The 22,671-nt window shown below is 39.3% G+C and overlaps 1 protein-coding gene across 23 annotated transcripts in view; it reads left to right on the forward strand.

The window, feature by feature from the left end:
• Positions 1 to 22,671, forward strand: part of PLCL1 (phospholipase C like 1 (inactive)) — a 357,116-nt gene that overhangs the window by 304,777 nt on the left and 29,668 nt on the right. For all 23 annotated transcript variants that reach the window (XR_014079932.1, XR_014079935.1, XR_014079931.1 and 20 more), the window contains 2 exons: positions 563 to 638; positions 2,736 to 2,845. Coding sequence is in view for 16 of the 23 variants with exons in the window: in XM_081581516.1 (XP_081437642.1) it covers positions 563 to 638; positions 2,736 to 2,845 (186 nt within the window). In the remaining 7 variants the exon portion in view is untranslated. The remainder of the gene's footprint in view (positions 1 to 562; positions 639 to 2,735; positions 2,846 to 22,671) is intronic.

Below are 22,671 nucleotides of genomic sequence, written 5' to 3' on the forward strand. Positions count from 1 at the left end.
CTACAAGCTCTGTGGAATCAGTGGTGAATATGACTCACAGCTCATTCTTGCCAATGGAGCCAGAGCCCTTCTTGAGGAAGGATCAGACCTCTGCCACCTTTGTGCCACTCAGATCCAAGTTTCCAACTTCACTGATGTGTTCAATAGTCCTTTAAGCTCATCAATGGGTGATTCCTTGTTCTGATTCTCATTACTATTGTTCCAGTACCATTAGCCTTGATATTGCAGTAACTTGGGGTGAGGGGATTAAAAGAAGAGGTGTTCGTGAATGTGACCTGGGACCTTAAGAGTGTGTATGCGTATATTCAACAGTTGTTGATTTGGCACTCATGGTGTGCAGGCATGTTACATAACTGGAGCAGCCATAAGGTAAGTAGCTCTAGATAGCGTGAGAGTGGATGGGGGTTGGAGCAGGGATCATCCTTCCCTCTCTCATTTCCCATGGTTACTCCATGGTGCCCCATTACTGGCAGTATCATGTAGGTCTTTCTGAGTATCGTCTTTACAATGTGCCAGTTTAAGGATTCCTGATAACCACCTTCTAATGTTTATTTTGTGACAGATGATCCAAGAGAGCCGATTTCTCATAGAAATGGCAGACACAGTCCAGGAAAAGATTGTGCAGTGTCAAAAAGCAGGTAATCTTCCCTCTTGCCTCTATTTTGCTTAGAAAGCATAATGATGATTCTTGCAAACTTTAAAAGTTTCTCTTTTTACTCTTAAAATTCAAATATTTTATGTCATAGTTAAATGATACTTTGAGTTACATTGAAGCCTTTGTTTAGTACAGAAGAGATCTAGGTGATAGTAAGTGGGTTGTCTGTGTGTATATAGAGATGGTATCTGAAGATATCTAGAGAGGTGAGGGTTTCTGAACTTACTTTCGTGATTTGGGAACCTATCAAAGCTGTTTACTACTGATATGGAAACTGTGGTTTTACATTGCTGCTTAAGAACCACTTTAGTTTTACAGTTTGAACCATAATCCTGTTAACCTTCTAGGCTTTTGCCCCATTTACTAGTCCTCATTTTAGGTCTGTTCTTTCTTCAAGGGTGCGATGGGTCCCATGTCTCTAACGTCTCATTGTTTGTTATTTTCACCTTCATCCACGTACCTGTACTTTTCCTCTCTCTTGGATCCATGTTCTCCCTAATCGATACACACACTAGTGATTATGATAAGGAAAGTGACACTGACAATTGCTTGATGTATATGCATATGATATACTAAACATATTTGCTATGTTATTTAGTCCTCATAACAACTCTGCAAGGTAATCATCATTATGTCCAATCTAGAGATGAGGCATCTGAGATTCTGAGAGATTGAATGAATTATCCCAAATACCATATCAACATGTGGCAGAGGCGACCTTTGAACCTATACCAAAATTTGAAAATGGTGCTCTTCACTGCTGATCTGGAAGCTTAAATGTTTCTGTTGAAAGGAAGCATGAAAATAATAACAATACCAAATACTTACATTATGTTCCTATGTACCAGGCACTACTTTGAGAGCTTTGTATTTGTAGGCTTATTTAATCTTCACCCAATTTCATGAGGTCAATACTCTTTGTTATTGCCATTGCACTGCTGAAGAGACTGAATGGCAGAGAGTTTCAGGGATTCATTCATGCTTATGGAGCCTGTCAGTGCTAGGGCCAGGGGATAGATCTAGGCTCTGAAGCCATGCCTTTACTATGTATTGTGCTTGTGATGTTAGCACCAGGCAAGTTAATGTGGTTTAGGCTGCATTAATACAAACCTAGTCGGTAGAACACGGAAGTGGTGGTAAAACCCTACCTTATGTGGGCTACTTCAGTCTTATTTTAAGTACAATATTCCTGGATTTCATCCTTAAAGAGAGACATTATAATAAGCTGAAACATGTTAGAATGTTTAATCTGGAGAAGGGAAAGCTCTGGTAGACTTTAATCCAATATCTTTCTTCAAATATTTAAAGGGCTGCACTGTGGAACAGAGATTAGACCTTGTTGGTGAGTCTAGCTAGAACCAAGGGGTAGAAGTTCCAGGGAGAAAGAGTGGCTTGATATCAATCATAGCTTTCCAAAGATGGAATGAGTTTACCAGAAAAAAGTATGATTCCCAATTCTGAGGTGTTAAGACAAAGACTAGAGAAACATATGATGATGATGTTTTTCATAGTGTTCAAGCTCAGGAGAATGGTTTAGCTGTAAATAACTTTAGGGCCATTCCCAAATCTGAAACAGTTGGGTGTTTCCAGGAATGCTATTTTTTTTTTAAACCTTTTTAGTTTTACTCAACATTTACTAATTACCATTGTTATCTTTGTAGGCTCCAGGCCTACTGTCAAGCCATATGGATGGTTCATAAGAAAAAGTAAGATATGTGCATCCTTCACATATGGTAGCCATTCACACATTACACCATTTTATATAAAAACCAGGCAGAAGACAGGCAAGATGGATGCAACCTGTTGGAAAAATTTTCTTCTTAACTTCTCATGTCTTTGTCTATGTATTCTTGCTGTTTAAAATTTAATTTAATCTAATGCATTGATTAGTTTTAGTTTTCCCTTAAGGATAGCCACTGGGTGATGATGAACAGAATGAGAAGAGAATTCAATTTGGGGATTTATAAATTATAAGAGGACACAAATGGGAAATTATATTTTTACTGATAATATTTTCACGATAAAATGCCTGAATTTCTGAAATTTATACAGAGAATTCTCTTATGCTCTCTTTTCAAAGGCATGGAGTTCCATGAGGAGCTTCATAATCTGGGAGCAAAAGAAGGCTTGAAAGGAAGAAAACTCAACAAAGCAACTGAGAGCTTTGCTTGGAACATTACAGTATTGAAGGTGAGTGAAGTACTCAGGTGCCCATTTGCTTTTTTTTTCTCTTCATTTCTCTAATTGGTCTTCTCATCAGTGGTTGAAAACAGTGACTTAAAGTTTTTATTAAAGCTTGCTGTAATTAATTCATACTCTAAGTGATGGGGAGATGCATACACGGATTGATGCACTTTTGTCTGTAATAAGGCAATGAGTTTTGTGGTGGAGGCAGAAGACAGCAAGACCTAATTCCATTACCTGGGGTGCGTGTGTGTGTGTGTGTGTGTGTGTGTGTGTGTGTGTACTCATATGTCTACTCAAATCAGCATGGCTGTTCTTGTTTGTGGAAGGAATAACATAAAATGTTACTGGACAAGGATCCAACACAAGTTATTTGGGAAAGCCTTAAACTACAGATGATTTGGAGCCATTTAGGATTATTTTATTATAGGGACAGTCTCTATAAATATGTTTATTTTTACAGAAATTTTGGAAGTCAGGTGTTTGAGATTATGATTTGCTCTGCTGAAAATTAATTTTAGGACTTTGAAGTAAAGACATCACTTTTCATATTTTGTTACATGAACAGAAAAATGATTTAGGCAGTTGGAATGATTTATTCTTAACATCGTGATGGAGAAAAAGAGCTACAAGCAAAATTAATAATTACTGACATTTAAAGAACACTGGTGAGCCAGGCACTGTTTTATAAGGCTTATATGAATTAACATTGTAATACTTTCATTAACCCAATATTGTTATTATTCTCATTTTACAAGTGAGAAAACCAAGGCATTGAAAACTTATGTCTGTTACCCAAGATCACTCAGCTAGTGAATGGTGGCACTGGAGTCTGAACTCAGGCAATGTAGCTCCAGACCACAGCCTGGTCTACAGAAAGATACTTACTGCATATGTTTACTTGAACCTGCTAAGTGAATCATAATACATATCACAAATGCTTATTAAAAATTCAGCCCACAAATATTTGGTAAGCTCCTATTATGTATTGAGCTCTCTGCTGTGCACTGGGGACCTATGAAGAACAAAATCTATCTAGACCCTAACCTCATGAGTTGACAGTCAGGGGTCAGGAGGTGAGGTGGGGGGAAATAGGCATCATTTGCTTAAGAGGCAGGAACTATAGTGTTACTATAAAGAGGAGCTTATTTTATAATACTTGAGTACAATGTGTCAGTAAGAGCCCTGAAACATGCTTTCTGTTCATCATATATTTATGTGGGGTTGTTAATGTGCTGATCGCTGAGAAAAGAGTTATGGACACGGGTATCAAAAAGTAGTACCTGGGTCTCTAAGATTAGCGTACCAGGGGAGACAGACATATGACTAATAGCAGCCATTGGTTATTCATCATTTCATATGTGATTAAGCACTCATGACTAAGTAGTTTATATGTGTTTCCTCCTTTCCACTTTGCAACAGCTGTGTGACATTCAGCAACTCATGCTGACCCCCGTATGACCCTCTCCATCTCACAGATGAGGAAATTGAGGCTCAGGGAGGTCTCAGTTTCTTCCCTTCAGCTGGTAGATGGCAGAGCTGAGATTTTAACTCATGGGCATGGTTCTTCCCACAACCTGTCCTCCTGTGTCCTGTGAGATTTCATCCATGGAGCTGAGTCCAAGCAGCCTAGGACAGGGGTGAGGGCACAGGCTCTGGGTGTAGGCTGCCTGGTAGCTGTGAGGCTTTAGCCAAATTATGTAATCTCTCTGAGGGTGGTAACATTAATAATACCTCCGCCCTGGGTTTTGTAAGAATGAAATGAGATAAAGTATACAAAATATCTAAGTCACAGTGCATGAAATGACACTATATAATACATCTCTACCTATACTATTATCGTATAGATGTGCTATTACTTTTGCTAGAGTGAGGATGGCCATTGGAATATAAGGCTTTTGGTTTTTTTAATTTAAAAAATCAATTAATTAAAAAATTGAGATATAATTGTTAGTTTCTTTGCTAAGGCTCACTGTTTTCTGAGGTTTGTGTGTTTGGTTTAGTGACAGGAGCTGATTGCTAGATGCGTGCATGCTTAGTCGCTTTAGTCGTGTCTGAATCTGTGTCACCCTGTGGATGGTAGACTGCCAGTCCATTGGGTTCTTCAGGCAAGAATACTGGAGTGGGTTGCCTTGCCCTTCTCCAGGGGATCTTCCCGACCCAGGGATTGAACCCGGGTCTCCCGCATTGCAGGCAGATTCTTTACTGTCTGAGCCACCAGGGAAACCCTTGATGGCTAGATGAGGCCTATCAAATGCTGTACAAATCATTCTAAGAGAGCTGTTTTGAAATAGAATCGATCTTCTATTATTTTAGCTCATGTACCAGCTACTAGTATTTCAGCTTGAGCACTAGGAACTTAAACAAGGATAGTGAACTTTTCCAAACTTCTGACATTTCTCTGCCCTCCCCATTGTGTTTAGTAGACCTGTTAATCCCCTACCCTTTCCTCAAGGGCTAAACAAATGACTCCCTTGGAATCTGACTTTGTAGGTGAGGGACAAAGAGCCCAGACTCTTTTTTTTGGAGACTGTGTACTCTAGTGGTGACTTTCTGAGAAGAACCTCCTCTTTTTTATTTCTTACATCTTAGTCCCAGCTTTGTTCTCCAGTTTTCCTATTGATTTTCTAAGCTCCTAAAAATGCTTTTCCTTAAGTTTGCTAAAGTGAATTTTCATTGCTTACAACTGCTTGAATTAGTAATAGCCACACTGCTAAGACACAATCACTAAAATAGAAGGCTCTGTCAAAGCTCATCTAAAAATTCTGCATTTCTTACTGAAAAGTTTTCTTTACACACAGTTTTTGAGTACTTCTTGAAATCTAGGGGAAGGGAATGATTGAGTAATATTTGTTGAATGTGTGGATTCAAGTAGTTAAAATATTTAATTTCAATGGAATTTCCAATAAGTAAGAGAGGATCTGGGGAAAAACAAAGATATGTGCTCTCAGATAGATTATGGGTTGGCAGGTGGGAGTGGTGGAAAGGGGCATCAATAAAGCAAATTGAGCTGAGACTAAAAACTAACTTCTTTAGTTTGTGTTTTTTGTGATTCAATATTAATATGTGACAGAGAAGCTGCAGAAAAATTTATAGAAATGAAGATGAATAGCTCTACAATATAACAAACATGAATTACACTTACAGAGTCCAGTTTTTCCAAGCTAGAAATGAGGACTTAGAATCCAGCAAGCAGGCTGAACTCACGATGATCTGGAAGCTTCCTTACGTGTGTTTTACTTTCATTCATATTTTAGTGGGAATTTGCTTAGTAGAACTTTCACATTTCCTCACACTTTTGTCACATGCCATTAGGCAACTATTACAGTTATTTTCTTCCCCTGTCTTTCTTTTACTTCTGAGCATAAAATTGAACTCTCTAAATAGCTTCTGTCTTCATTTGGGATGATATGATGATGCAGGTCTTCATGACTCAGTCTGAAGTATCTTTTCCAGATAATCATTGGATTGATATAGCTTCGTCTCATCCCACCCACACATGCCAACCGTTCCTTCCATATGTCTTTTCTGCATGCTGTCCTTCAGAAAAGAGTTCTGTTTGATTACTAGCATAATATTAAAATCTTACAGTGAAAGTCTTTCCTGTTCTTTTTTCTTCCAGAAAAAGATACTACAGCTTCACTTGCACAGCCATCTTATTGTCCTAAATAGTTTTCAATTTTGGAAGGATTTTGTTAATGAGAATTCTGAAGGTCTCTTAGAAAAGAGATAGGAATTTATACTACTCATAGATAAAACATAATGTATTATGAAGTGGAATTCATTTAAAATTTTGGACTCTACCTAAAATGATTTGATTCTTTAAGTACAAAAAGAACGTCATTGAAAGGTGGTCACACCTACAAAACTGAAATTAGTAAGAACCTGAGAGTAACATTTTAGTGAGCTTCCCAATTATTTATTTTTCTGACTTGCCCTATTGTCTTTTTTAAGAAATAAATTCCACTATCTTTACATTTTTAAAAGTTTGATGAAAAAAATCAGCTTTATCAGATTGGAGATACATGAAAATATTGAAATATAATTAGTAAACATTTTATTATAAAGGAAAAGTTATGGAGTACAGATCCCTAGAGTTTACAAATAAAACAGTTAAGAAGTGGCTGTTCTTACTTATTCATGAATCTCATCGATTACTAGTTGAATGCCATGTATCAAATAAATTATGAATTAATGATTACTTCATCAATGAGCACTTCTATTACTTGATACATATCTATACTTTCCCTAGATAGACTTTCGGTTTATAATTTAAAGCTTTACATTGTATGTCGTAAAAAAACTGAGTCTCTTTCATAGATTAATGTTCGGTAGATATGACTAATCTTTTTCCACTTAACTTTTTGGTTTTCTGTCACTGCTTAAGCTTTGCTCCTTCTGTTTTTATCTTGATAACATTTTAATTGTCTTTGGGAAGAGCAGAGGCTTAAACTTCTCACCTTATCTCTCCTTGAGTACTTGGGTTTCTAACTCAGGTTCTCCCATTTAATCTCCAAATTTCAGGCTCTCAGTCTCTGGGAAGTCTTGCTACATAAAGGAAATTGCATGGATGTCAGTAATATGCTTTCTAATAGAGCACATTTGAAGTCTTTGCTCATTGTTCAGAGACAGGAAAAGAAGGGAAACAGGATGATGGGTGAATGGGAAGAGAAGTATGAGAAGAGGCATCCATCTGTGAAAGACTGAGTAACAGAAGGAATGGGGTCACCCTCAACAGAATGACCATAGATACTTTAAATCTTTCTCTGAGATCTTGTGTGTTGAGGGAATCTGACCAGGCTCTATTGGCAGCCATGGTTATTGTGCCCCTGGGTGCTGCCCTGAGATTACGTAAGGAAAGAACATGTCCAGGGTCCTCCATGTTGTCCATTGAGAAATTCTCGAATGGTGTTCTGTCAACTGTGGGCTGTTTTTATAATAGAGGCTTGAGAAAGGCTAGGTTTCCTCCTGAGCCAACTCATTCAGAAAAGAACAGCTATTTATGAAGACTAGAAAGAGACCTCCACTGATAACAATGCATTAATAATACACTATTCTTCATACTGATATTACCATCGATTGTTAAGAAATATAAAATGGGCAAGAGTACAGACTCGAGCCAGATCCTTTCTAGCTGTGTCGTCTTGGGAAAATTTCCTTTTGTCTCTATGCTTCTGAATCAATTGGAATATACCAGATTGTATGATGATAACAAAAATGAAAATCTCAGTGGCTTAAATAGCTTATTTCTTGCTCACACTGTTTGTCCACCAGGGTCAGCAAGGGTCACTTAGAAACTCAGTCTAATGGAGAGGGGGGCTCTACCTCAACTAATCCATCTGTAATCTTAAAGGTAGGAAAGCACAAATTGGTTTTAAAGTTTTCTGCCAAGTAGTTTAAATGTTTACATGCCCCTTCTCTTTAAATTTGATTGGCCAAAGCAAGTCAGATGGTCATATCTGACTTCAGGGAGTTGGGAAAGTATATACTTCCTTGAGGAAGGGGAGCAGATATTGGTGAATATAACCTACCAGTGACAGGTTCCTCAGCCATATTCACCTCATAGGATCATGATGAGGACTAAATGAATTAATGTATATATAAAGCAATATCTGAGATATAAAAATACTATCTAAGTTTGAAAGCATTCAGTGCTTACAGTGAGCAGTTAAGTGATTGTCATACAACATATTAAGTAATTTTAAAGGTCACTCTGTAAAGTTATTATTATTATACTCCTTTTTACAGATAGGAGAAGTGAGACTTAAGAGGTTAAGTAACCTTCCTTTGGACATATGGGTAGTGACTGATGGTCAGGTCAGGTCAGATCAGTCGCTCAGTCGTGTCCAACTCTTTGTGACCCCATGAATCGCAGCACGCCAGGCCTCTCTGTCCATCACCAACTCCCAGAGTCTACACAAACCCATATCCATCAAGTCAGTGATGCCATCCAACCATCTCATCCTCTGTTGTTCCCTTCTCCTCCTGCCCCCAATCCTTCCTAGCATTAGGGTCTTTTCCAATGAGTCAACTCTTCGCATCAGGTGGCCAAAGTATCGGAGTTTCAGCTTCAACATCAGTCCTTCCAATGAACGCCCAGGACTGATCTCCTTTAGGATGGATTGATTGGATCTCCTTGCAGTCCAAGGGACTCTCAAGAGTCTTCTCCAGCACCACAGTTCAAAAGCATCAATTCTTTGGCGCTCAGCTTTCTTCACTGTCCAACTCGAACATCCATACATGACCACTGGAAAAACCATAGCCTTGACTGGACAGACCTTTGTTGGCAAAGTAATGTCTCTGCTTTTAAATATGCTATGTAGGTTGGCCATAGCCTTCCTTCCAAGGAGTAAGTGTCTTTTAATTTCATGGCTGCAATCACCATCAGCAGTGATTTTGCAGGCCAAAAAAATAAAGTCTGACACTGTTTCCACTGTTTCCCCATCTATTTCCCATGAAGTGATGGGACCAGATGCCGTGATCTTAGTTTTCTGAATGTTGAGCTTTAAGCCAACTTTTTCACTCTCCTCTTTCACTTTCATCAAGAGGCTCTTTAGTTCTTCTTCACTTTCTGCCATAAGGGTGGTGTCATCTACATATCTGAGGGTATTGATATTTCTCCCGGCAATCTTGATTCCAGCTTGTGCTTCATCCAGCCCAGCGTTTCTCATGATGTACCCTGCATATAAGTTAAATAAGCAGGGTGACAATATACAGCCTTGACGTACTCCTTTTCCTGTTTGGAAAAGGAAAGGAAAGGAAAGGAAAGGAAATTCGCTCAGTCGTGTCCGACTCTTTGCGACCCCGTGGACTGTAGCCTGCCAGGCTCCTCCATCCATGAGATTCTCCAGGCAAGAACACTGGAGTGGTTTGCCATTTCCTTCTCCGGGGGATCTTCCCGACCCAGGGATCGAACCCAGGTCTCCCGCATTGGAGGCAGACGCTTTAACCTCTGAGCCACCAGGGAAGTCCAGTCTGTTATTCCATGTCCAGTTCTAACTGTTGCTTCCTGACCTGCATACAGGTTTCTCAAGAGACAGGGCAGATGGTCTGGTATTCCCATCTCTTTCAGAATTTTCCACAGTTTATTGTGATCCACACAGTCAAAGGCTTTGGCATAATCAATAAAGCACAAATAGATGTTTTTCTGGAACTCTCTTGCTTTTTTGATGATCCAGCGGATGTTGGCAATTTGATCTCTGGTTCCTCTGCCTTTTCTAAAGCCAGGCTCAGATCATGAACTCCTTATTGCCAAATTCAGACTTAAATTGAAGAAAGTAGGGAAAACCTATAGACCATTCAGGTATGATCTAAATCAAATCCCTTATGATTATACAGTGGAAATGACAAATAGATTTAAGGGACTAGAGCTGATAGAGTGCCTGATGAACTATGGACAGAGGTTCATGACATTGTACAGGAGACAAAGATCAAGACCATCCCCATGGAAAAGAAATGCAAAAAAGCAAAATGGCTGTCTGAGGAGGCCTTACAAATAGCTGGTAAAAGAAGAGAAGTGAAAAGCAAAGGAGAAAAGGAAAGATATTCCCATCTGAATGCAGAGTTCCAAAGAATAGCAAGGAGAGATAAGAAAGCCTTCCTCAGCAATCAATGCAAAGAAATAGAGGAAAACTACAGAATGGGAAAGACTAGATATTTCTTCAAGAAAATTAGAGATACCAAGGGAACATTTCATGCAAAGATGGGCTCGATAAAGGACAGAAATGGTATGGACCTAACAGAAGCAGAAGATATTAAGAAGAGGTAGCAAGAATACACCGAAGAACTGTACAAAAAAGATCTTCATGACCCAGATAATCCTGGTGGTGTGATCACTCACCTAGAGCCAGACATCCTGGAATGTGAAGTCAAGTGGGCCTTAGAAAGCATCACTATGAACAAAGCTAGTGGAGGTGATGGAATTCCAGTTGAGCTTACTCCACATTCAAGGTCAGGAGGGGCCATCGTGAGTAGATACCCCTTGTCTAAGGTAAGGAGCAACGGCTGCACTTTGCTGGAGCAGCCGTGAAGAAATACTCCATGTCCAAGATAAGGGAAACCCAAGTAAGACGGTAGATGTTGCGAGAGGGCATCAGAGGGCAGACACACTGAAACTATAATTACAGAAAACTAGCTAATCTGATCACACGGACCACAGCCTTGTCTATCTCAGTGAAACTAAGCCATGCTGTATGGGGCCACCCAAGACGGATGGGTCATGGTAGAGAAGTCTGACAGAATGTGGTCCACTGGAGAAGGGCATGGCAAACCACTTCAGTATTCTTGCCTTGAGAACCCCATGAACAGTGTGAAAAGAAAAAAAGATAAGACACTGAAAGATGAACTCCCCAGGTCGGTAGATGCCCAATATGCTACTGGAGATCATTGGAGAAATAACTCCAGAAAGAATGATGGCATGGAGCCAAAGCAAAAACTATACCCAGCTGTGGATGTGACTGGTGATAGAAGTAAAGTCTGATGCTGTAAAGAGCAATATTGCATAGGAACCTGGAATGTTAGGTCCATGAATCAAGGCAAATTGGAAGTGGTCAACCAGGAGATGGCAAGAGTGAACGTCGACATTCTAGGAATCAGTGAACTAAGATGGACTGGAATGGGTGAATTTAACTCAGATGACCATTATATCTACTACTGTGGGCAGGAATCCCTTAGAAGAAATGGAGTAGCCGTCATGGTCAACAAAAGAGTCCTAAATGCAGTACTTGGATGCAATCTCAAAAACGACAGCATGATCTCTGTTCGTTTCCAAGGCAAACCATTCAGTATCACAGTAATCCAAGTCTGTGCCCCGACCAGTAACGCTGAAGAAGCTGAACTTGAACGGTTCTATGAAGACCTATAAGACCTTTTGGAACTAACACCCAAAAAAGATGTCCTTTTCATTATAGGGGACTGGAATGCAAAAGTAGGAAGTCAGGAAACACCTGGCGTAACAGGCAAAGTTGGCCTTGGAGTACAGAACGAAGCAGGGTAAAGGCTAATAGAGTTTTGCCAAGAGAATGCACTGTTCATAGCAAACACCCTCTTCCAACAACATAAGAGAAGACTCTACACGTGGACATCACCAGATGGTCAACACCAAAATCAGACTGATTATATTCTTTGCAGCCAAAGTGAGTGATGGAGTTAGGATCTAATTCCAAAGTGCATGCTGTCAGCCTATTATGTTAAACTGCCAGACAATATATAGCCCCATAATATTGATGGCTTGTATAAACTGAATACTTTATGTATATCAAATATTGTACTAACTGCTTTATTATCTTCTTCCAAGAGAATGAGTGTCCTGTTCAGCTGCTATGAACATTCTAGACACCTTGACAATGTATTCCTACTATTCAGAGTGGTACATTGAGATAGTGTAGCTTGGCACCACCAATCTCCTTGTTCTGACACTCCATTCACCAAGCAACTCTGTTCTCAACTTGACTGCCCAAGTATACTTTTCTAGTGGAGATGGAATAAGTTGATCCAGTGACATAACTAGTCCCATCTGCCTGGCTGTCTCTGTGTATATGAGTCAGTTAACTTCCTATTTTTTTTTTTTTTAATCAGTCCATCTCTGATGAGCTTGGTCAGCATGAATCAGCTCCCCAGGGCCTGGCCACTGCTGAGTGATTGGATGCAGTTGAACCCCTGGACAGATACCACTGAGATTAAGAAAGCAAAACAAAATAACAACAAAAATACCAAAGCAGAAGGCTGATCCCTAGACCCACCCTGAGAATCCAGCCACCGCCCTGTTTCTCTTTACTCTTCATGGCCTTTTAATTTAGTCATTGCCATCTCCACATCTTGAGACAGAGGAAGCTTCGAGCCATGCTTCCAGCAGAAACTTTGCAGAGACCATACTCCCATTCATATTTCTTCCTCCCTCCACAGCTTCAGTTCTGCCTTTCACATCCTCTTTCTTTTATCATTTAAGCTGTTAGATCAGAAATTCTGGAATATTTTTCCTTTGAATAAAAAACCTGAGTTAATTTAGAAATGAGGTGAAGTCACTATCTCCAGTACTCTTGCCTGGAGAATCCCATGGATGGAGGAGCCTGATAGGCTATATAGTCCATGGGGTTGCTAAGAGTCGGACGCGATTGAGTGACTTCACTTTCACTTTTCACTTTCATGCATTGGAGAAGGAAATGGCAACCCACTCCAGTGTTTTTGCCTGGAGAATCCCAGGGATGGCGGAGCCTGGTGGGCTGCCGTCTATGGGGTCACACAGAGTTGGACACGACTGAAGCGACTTAGCAGCAGCAGCAGCAGAAGTCACTATAGGTTAATTCCTCAGGCTTCACTAAGAAGAAGGGAGCCTTCTGTGAGGCGAAGTTGAGGAGCCTCTGAGTCATTGATCTGGAGAAGCAAGGTTCCAAGGGTTTAAGCAAAGTTTTAAATTTTGTTACGTGTAAGGAAAATACTTTCCAGTAATACATACAAAATAACAAACTCTTGGGCTGTGAATTTCTGTTTGTGTTATCTTAGAATTATCTAAGAGTTTAACATATAGAAAGTTGGACTATGAGTCTAGAAATCTGTAACTAATTAATATAATTAAAAAAATTAACTTATCTTCTCTGGGGCTAGATTTCCTCAGTTAAAAACAGGATCAGACTTTATGATAGCTGGAATCCTTACAGGTCTTTACATTTTTTGATTATATGTTATTTTCAATTTTTTTCTGTGACTTAACTACATTCAGTTCAGTTCAGCTGCTCAGTCGTGACCGACTCTTTGCGACCCCATGAACCACAGCACACCAGGCCTCCCTGTCCATCACCAACTCCTGGAGTTCACCCAAACCCATGTCCATCGAGTCCGTAATGCCATCCACCATCTCATCCTCTGTTGTCCCCTTCTCCTCCTGCCCTCAATCTTTCCCAGCATCAGGGTCTTTTCAAATGAGTCAGCTCTTCGCATCAGGTAGCCAAAGTACTGGGGTTTCAGCTTTAACATCAGTCCTTCCAATGAACACCCAGGACTGATCTCCTTTAGGATGGACTGGTTGGATCTCCTTGCAGTCCAAGGGACTCTCAAGAGTCTTCTCCAGCACCACAGTTCAAAAGCATCAATACTTCAGCGCTCAGCTTTCTTTATAGGCTCACATCCATACATGACCACTGGAAAAACCATAGCCTTGACTAGGCGGACTTTTGTTGGCAAAGTAATGTCTATTCTTTTTAATATGCTCTCTAGGTTGGTCATAACTTTCCTTCCAAGGAGTAAGCGTCTTTTAATTTCATGGCTGCAATCACCATCTGCAGTGATTTTGGAGTCCAGTAAAATAATGTCAGCCACTGTTTCCACTGTTTCCCCATCTATTTCCCAGGAAGTGATGGGACCAGATGCCATGATGTTAGTTTTCTGAATGTTGAGCTTTAAGCCAACTTTTTCACTCTCCTCTTTCACTTTCATCAAGGGGCTCTTTAGTTCTTCTTCACTTTCTGCCATAAGGGTGGTGTCATCTGCATATCTGAGGTTATTTATATTTCTTCTGGCAATCTTGATTCCAGCTTGTGCTTCCTCCAGCCCAGTGTTTCTCATGATGTACTCTGCATATAAGTTAAATAAGCAGGGTGACAATATACAGCCTTGACGTACTCCTTTTCCTATTTGGAACCAGTCTGTTGTTCTATGTCCAGTTCTAACTGTTGCTTCCTGACCTGCATACAGGTTTCTCAAGAGACAGGTCAGGTGGTCTGGTGTGCCTATCTCTTTCAGAATTTTCCACAGTTTATTGTGATCCACACAGTCACAGGCTTTGGCATAGTCAATAAAGCAGAAGTAGTTTTTCTGGAACTCTCTTTCTTTTTCAATGATCCAGCGGATGTTGACAATTTGATCTCTGGTTCTTCTGCCTTTTCTAAAACCAGCTTGAACATCTGGAAGTTTATGGTTCACATATTGCTGAAGCCTGGGTTGGAGAATCTTAAGCATCACTTTACTAGCGTGTGAGATGAATGCAATTGTGCGGTAGTTTGAGCATTCTTTGACATTGCCTTTCTTTGGGATTGGAAAGAAAACTGACCTTTTCCAGCCCTGTGGCCACTGCTGAGTTTTCCAGATTTGCTGGCATATTGAGTGCAGCACTTTCACAGCATCATCTTTCAGTTTTTGAAATAGCTCAACTGGAATTCTATCACCTCCACTAGCTTTGTTTGTAGTGATGTTTCCTGAGGCCCACCTGACTTCACATTCCAGGATGTCTGGCTCTATGTGAGTGATCACACCATGGTGATTATCTGGGTCGTGAAGATCTTTTTTGTACAGTTCTGTGTATTCTTGCCACCTCTTCTTAATATCTTCTGCTTATGTTACTTAAATACATAGATTCCTTTGTCACTAAACTTATCGATAGCATATATCTCTCTGTTATGTCTTACTCCTCCCACCTTTTGTTAAACCTGTGATACTATAAACCCAAATTATACTCAGTTTGTATCCTTACTTCCCACAGTCTCCCATTGTGATCCCTCCTACTGTTACCCCATTCAGGTTTGGCTGCTTGTTGCTCAAAAGCCAATAATTTGAGAGGGAAGTGTCAATGAAAAGGAAAGGTGCTTTAATCAGAAAAGCCAGCCATTGGGGAGTAGGTGGGCTCATGTCCTGAAACCAACTCCAAAGATTCCTCTCAGCCATCGCAGTTTTTAAACGCAAAAATGGATGGGAGAAGAATCTCAGTGAATCATTGAAGCTGGAGGTTGGTTCATCATTCTCCATTGTGTGCATGCAGACTGACTGACTCTTCAAATGTTATCTTGGCTGAGTGATCTGTGTGGAGGATTGTTTAAGAGGACTACTAGGGATCCAGAGCTAACCACTCTTTTAACTACTTAATTCTTCATTCTTCTTTTTATCTACAAAAAGGGTTAACAGGTTAGGCAGGGGATGATATGCATTCAGGAAAGTATAAGTCAGGAGCTGGTTTCAATTGCTTAATGATTTCATTCCTATAATTAGCTTCTGTTACAGTTAGAAGGGAACAGAAATGGGCAAACAGGAAAGGGGCAAAAGAGCTGCTTTTAACTCCCCACCCTCAAATATCATTTCATTTCTGTGGGATTGGGGTGAAGGTCCAGCTATTGTAACTTCTTTGACATAGGATGATGTATTATCCGAATGAAAGATGTCAACATGGGTTTGAGCATCTCTTTGCTGACAATTTTTTTGCCTGCTTACATATACAGGCAGAACAAGCTATGGTTTTTTTTATGCCCACAAAGATATAGGTTATTATGAGCAATAATGTTAATTCTCTTCTCTTGAGGCTAGTTCTTGGAATTGTGCTAGCCATAGACTCAGTATTGCTCAAGATGGAGCAGCTTATGTCATGCCCTCTGGTGGAAGTTACAATATCTGTAAAACAACTCAGGAATGTGCATCAGACACTAAGTCCCTGACTCTGTTATCCTAATCACTAACTGCTCAAACCTGCTATTTTGTGACTCTGGGAGCCTGGGAGACTTCAGCTTTTCTACCACCAAGAAGCAGGGGACATAGTGGGGCTTTTGTACTTGGCGGTGGTGGGGAGCCTGCAGGGTTCTACTTGGTTCCACGATTGCTATTGTCTCCTTTCCTGACCGCTTTTCCAAATAAGATGGTCTCTTCTTACCATCTTGTTGGGAATTTTTTTTCTGATTTTTTTTTTTATTGTGGTAAAATACATAAAACATAAAATTGGCCATCTTAACCATTTTAAGTTCATGGTACTAAATATATTCATAATGTTGTACAACCGTCACCACTATCCATCTTCAGAACTCTCCTCATCTTGTAAAGCTGAAACTCTGTACTCATTAAACTATAACTCCCCATTCCCCCCTCCCCTAGCCCCTGGAATCCACCATTCTACTATCTGTTGGTATGATTTTGACTATTTGAAGTATATAATATAAATTCAATAGTGTAGTACTTGTCTTTTTGTGACTTTCTCATTTCCCTTAGTGTAATGTCTTGAATGTTCATCCATGTTGTGATATATGTCAGAATGCCCTTCCTTTTTAAGGCTGAATAATATTCCCTTGTACATACATACCATATTTTGCTTATCCATTCATCTGTTGACAAGCACTTGGACACTTCCACATTTTAGCTTTTGTAAGAAATGCTGCTATGACTGTGAGTGTACAAATCTCTCTTTGAGACCCTGATTGTGATACTTACAGGTATATACCCAGAAGTGAAGTTGCTGGAACATGTGGCAATTCTATGTTGAATTTTTTTTGAGGAACTACCATACTGGTTTTCACATCAGCGATCCCATTTTATGTTCCTGCGAACAGTGCACAAGAGTTCCAGTTTCTCCACATTCTCACCAACAATTATTTTCTGGTTTTTTGATAGTGGCCACCCTAATGGGTATGAGGTGGTATCTCACTGTAGTTTAGATTTGCATTTCTCTCATGATTAGCGATGTTAAACATCTTTTCAAGTGCTTATTGGCCATTTGTATATCTTCTTTGGAGAAATGTCTATTCAAGTTCTTTGCCCATTTTTGAATTGGGTTATTTGGGATTTTTCGTTATTGAGTTTTATAAGTTCTCTATATATTCTGGATATTAATCCTTTACCAGATATATGATTGGCAAATATTTTATCCTGTTCTGTGGTTTGCCTTTTAACTCTAATGATGCTGTCTCTTGATGGACAAAGTTTAAAGTTTTCATGAAGCCTAATTTGTCTATTTTTTCCTTTTGTTGCCTGTGCCTTTGGTGTCTTATCCAAGAAATCGTCACTAAATCCATTGTCATGAGGTTTTGCCCTATGTTATCTTGTACAAATTTTATAGTTTTAAGTCTTAATTTAGATCTTTGGTCTATTTTGAGTCAGTTGTTATATATGTTTTTAGGTAAGGATCCAACTTCATTCTTTCACTTGCAGATATCCAGTTTTCTCAGCACCATTTGTTGAAAAGACTGTTCTTTCCCCATTGAATGGTCTAGAAACCCTTGTCAAAAATCATTTGATCATATTTATACAACAGTTTGTTTCTGGGTTATCTATTTTATTAATATTCCATTCAGCTCTATATATCTGAGTTTATGCCGGTATCACACTTTTTTGATTACTGTAGCTATGTAAGTTTTAAAATCATGAAGTATGCATCTTCCAGCTTTGTTCTGTTTTCAAGATTGTTTTGGCTATTCAGGGTCTCTTGGGATTCCAAGTGAATTTTAGGATGGGTTTTTCTATTTCTGCAAAAATATCATGGGGATTTTGATAGGGTTTGCACTGGATATCGGAGAAGGCGACGGCACCCCACTCCAGTCCTCTTGCCTGGAAAATCCCATGGACGGAGAAGCCTGGTGGGCTGCCGTCTATGGAGTCGCACAGAGTCGGACACGACTGAGGTGACTTAGCAGCAGCAGCAGCACTGGATGTATAAATTGCTTTTGGTAATATTGACATCTTAAACAATATTGCCTTCCTGTTGTAAATTTTTGCAAACAGAGTGATATTTTATTCTTTCTTTTGTTCTTCAAGGCCTCCAAGCAGTGAAATACTCAAAAAACTGTATAGAAGTTATGATAATTATATTCAGTTTATAATGCACAAAAGTTCTACTCTAGAAATACAGATTACAGTCTGTTAAAGTTTGTAGGTTAAGTGCTCTATAGTGAAAAGAAAATTGTACAGAGTGGACCATACAAGTAGTCACTGCTTAAGACTTTATCATCTGTTCACCTACCTAGCCAGCTATCTACTAAAAGACTTACCTACCAACCTAAAGAATTTCCTATATTGTTAGGTTAAGTGTCTCTAATAGCTAGTGGACAGAATGTTGTCTATTGACCTAGTATATATCTTCTTTAGGTTGCATTTATTTTAAAATATATTTTCATTCTTTGACCTGTTAAATGTTTTAAAAATAATATTTGAATTTTGGTGAGCAATTATGGTACTTGTCATGCCAGAAATGTTTGGAAAAGCAAAACAGTGATGATACCAAAATTGAGGATGTGATCCTAGTGGCAGCTGGTTTGCTGCTGCTGCTGCTAAGTTGTTTCAGTCGTGTCCGACTCTGTGCAACCTCATAGACGGCAGCCCACCAGGCTCCCCTGTCCCTGGGATTCTCCAGGCAAGAACACTGGAGTGGGTTGCCATTCCCTTCTCCAATGCATGAAAGTGAAAAGTGAAAATTGAAAGTGAAGCTGCTCAGTTGTGTCCGACTCTTGGTGACCCCGTGGACTTGCAGCCTACCAGGCTCCTCCGTCCACAGGATTTTCCAGGCAAGAGTACTGGAGTGGGTTGCCATCGCCTTCTCCAGCAGCTGGTTTAGTCTCGCTCAATCTAGCAAGCCTAGACTCACCTGTAATATCAGCCAGCTGCCTTACATTACATGTCATTTGTCACCAGGAAGAAGGTGGCAGGTGAGAGAGAATGGATGGATAAGAATTAGAAAAACAACTCTGATCTCATGTGTCAGTACCATTCATTATCTTTACACACAAAAGAAAATATTATTAGGCCTTATGAAGTAAAGAGTATACATTTAGAAGGCATAGCATCCATTCCAGAGTTTTATAAGCTGTTTGATGTATTTATACTCAGACTAGGTGTTTGAAAGGGTACTCCTAAACATATATTTAGAACCTTGTTATTGGTTTGACTTAGTACAGAATAAATATCGCTCCATCTCAAGAAGTTGATTTAACTTATTTGCACTTTAACATTTATAAATAAGAAGGTGCACAACATAATAGAGGTCTCTGAACCACAAATTAGCAAATAATAATTTATTTTTTTTGCAAAGCCACATTCATCCATTCAGTTAATACTTAAAAGCCCCTGTTGGGTTCTAGGTTCCATGCCTAAGAATGTACTGGTGAATAAAAACATAGTCTCATGGGGCTGACAGTCTGGTGGGAGAGGTAGTTACTAATAATCACACACTGTATTAAGTTTCGGAGAAGGCAATGGCACCCCACTCCAGTACTCTTGCCTGGGGAATCCCATGGATGGAGGAGCCTGGTGGGCTACGGTCCATGGGGTCGCTAAGAGTCGGACACGACTGAGCGACTTCACTTTCACTTTTCCCTTTCATGCACTGGAGAAGGAAATGGCAACCCACTCCAGTGTTCTTGCCTGGAGAATCCTAGGGACGGCGGAGCCTGGTGGGCTGCCATCCATGGGGTCGCACAGAGTCGGACACGACTGAAGCGACTTAGCAGCAGCAGTATTAAGTTTGTCTCTGTGATGAGTGCTGTGAAAGAGAAGTATGAGAATGTGCAGTGGGATTTGATCCAATAGGAGGTCAGGAAAGTCTTCCTTGAGGAGGTACCAGTTGAGCAGAGAGCAAATATTTTAGCCTTTTATTGATTTCAAAACCCTGCCTTGTATCTTGATACTTGAGTATGGTTGCCAAAACAATCTGAAAATAATGGTGAAAAGAAAACAAATCAAAATAAAGATGTGCTAGACATCCTCAACTTGGTCTGGGGAGTTCTAAAATGTCTGCCTTGCTCATTTAATTACCACCATTAGCATTATAGATAATTTGTTATTATATTGGGTCCAGTCATGAGTCATATTGTTAATTACAAGTGAATTTAATAATCTGTCTTCTAAAAAATAATCTGTAGCAACGTTCTCTGTCCATGTGCATCCATAAAATTCATTTGACAGCTTGTAGTTGTAGAGAAGGATGCTAAAAGTTTTGCTTTGGAGAGATTTCTGTGATTTAAAGCTGAAAAAATGCAGAGAGAGTTATAGGATATACAATATGAACTGTATTACTGTTAGAAAAAGTAAATTCTTTTTTTAAAAGAGTATAATTAATGCATGTATAAAAATAAAAATATCACAAATCTAAAGTGTTATTCCAAACAGCCCTTGTCCAACAACATAGGATGGTTCAGATGGAATGTTAATGCTTCTTAGCAATAAGCAGCCTGGTTACATGGTATCCAGGTTTCTGCCTAGGGTGGCTGTATCCCAGCTGTGCTGCCCAGGAGTTTAGAAGAGATAAAAGCCAGGCCTGTGACATGATGATGGAAGCATAGACCACTTTACTTTATCTTCAGTAGAAGTAGGTACATTTGCTTTTTCAGATGAAAACTGCATTTTATAATGGTCTTGAATAATTCAAAAGGGGGCAGAGTCTAAATGAATAGACACATCATAGACTAGAGGACTTGGCTGTAATTTGTGAGGTTATGGAAGGTCTTGCTTTTCTTGCAAGAAAACTTTCTTTAGAGAAAATATGTTTCTTACCCACAGAGTCTTAGTCTAAGGTAAGTTTAATGCCCTTACTCTGTTAACTATTTTCTTCAATGATATGTGGAAACAAAACATTGATAGCAAAAGTATTTCATTTTAATTTCTTATAGCCTTTTTAGGTTTCTCAGACACAGGCCCCTCTTCTTTCCTTGTTCTCTAAGAAGAATATGGGAAAAATCTATCTAACTTCCTTATTCTTAACCCAAATCAGAGCAACATGAGCTCGCTACTCTGAATGTGTATGTAAGTGTGGTGTATACACTGCCACATGAAAACAAACCCATATTTAGGTAAAGAAAGATTTTATTCAAAAGAGTTATTGCATTGTAGGGAAGGGGACCATTGCAATAAATAAGGAGAATGATCCTTTCATAAAATCTGTTACCTTCTTAAAGGTCAAGTAGAAACAATTTTTCTTTTACTAGAAGAATCTTTTACTACAAGGCTAGAAGAGTCAGGTATGGAGAGCAGGTGGCTGGGTAGTATGATACTGAGAGGCCATTAAGGGGCTGAATGCTGGCTCAGGCTGGGGAGTGGTCAGAGTTCAGGTCTTGAAGGAGGAAGAGAAGCTTAAGTTTGGCAGAGTCAACAGTTCAGCTAATCATTTCTGAAAGGGAACTTGGAGTGTCTCTGTCCAGAATCAGTTAACGAGGAGGGCACCTGTGAGTCTTATCTAGGTCATATGGTGAAGGGTGGCTCTTGACTATGAGCTATTTCCTGGAATGCAAAAAGTTGGGGTTTCCTAACATCCCTGTCTCCCAGGAGCACAGGGCTCAGGTAGAGTTTAACACTGTCAACATACACACATACATATATAAATATGAATGCAAGCAATGTTATGTATGTGTGTGCATATATATGTGTGTATGCATGTGTGTATATATGTATACATGTGTGTATACATATGTAAATATAAATGTTTAAAGAACATTTTAAGTTAAGAATAGTAAAATTAGATGTTACTCTTTTAAAACCATATTGAAAAGATCATAATTTTCCTCAATCCAGAAGTGGTTATCTTCCAATTTAGTTAGACTTCTCTTATTTTAAGTCGAGCCATTGTGCTCAAATACACAGTGTGTATGAGATTACAGACTCATGGTAACAGACCAGGGTTGGAGGTGGGGGGATTTTTTTTCTCCCTTATTTCCCTCTTCTTGTAGGATGTTTTAGTGTTGTTAATCACTCCCCATATGTCAGTGATACTTTAAGCATCTGTAATAAGAGAAAGTACCTATTCACTAACACAGAATAAGTAGGAAATGAATTTCCCATTTAAGGAAAGATCTATGGCTTTATGAGAAAATTAATTACAGATATTTTGAAAAAGAAATCTCTTTGGATTTTTAAAAGTAAGTTTCATTTATTTAGGTTCATAAAAAATTTACACACAACTATTCAGAAAAGTATAGGAATATGAAAGAAACATCATTATTATCATCATTATGACCATCATATTAATGTTTTGAAAGAAGGTAATTTCAGAAGGGAAAAGACTCCCTGTCACAGAACTATGACTTAGAATTGAGTCTTAAACTTTTGAATTATCATATGATTTTATGGAAAGGTTATCAAATTATTAGGTAGAAGCCATTTGC

This window comes from Giraffa tippelskirchi, chromosome 3, assembly GCF_054371585.1.
Source record: "Giraffa tippelskirchi isolate mGirTip1 chromosome 3, T2T-mGirTip1v1.2.pri, whole genome shotgun sequence".
Classification (NCBI taxonomy): Eukaryota; Metazoa; Chordata; class Mammalia; order Artiodactyla; family Giraffidae; genus Giraffa; species Giraffa tippelskirchi.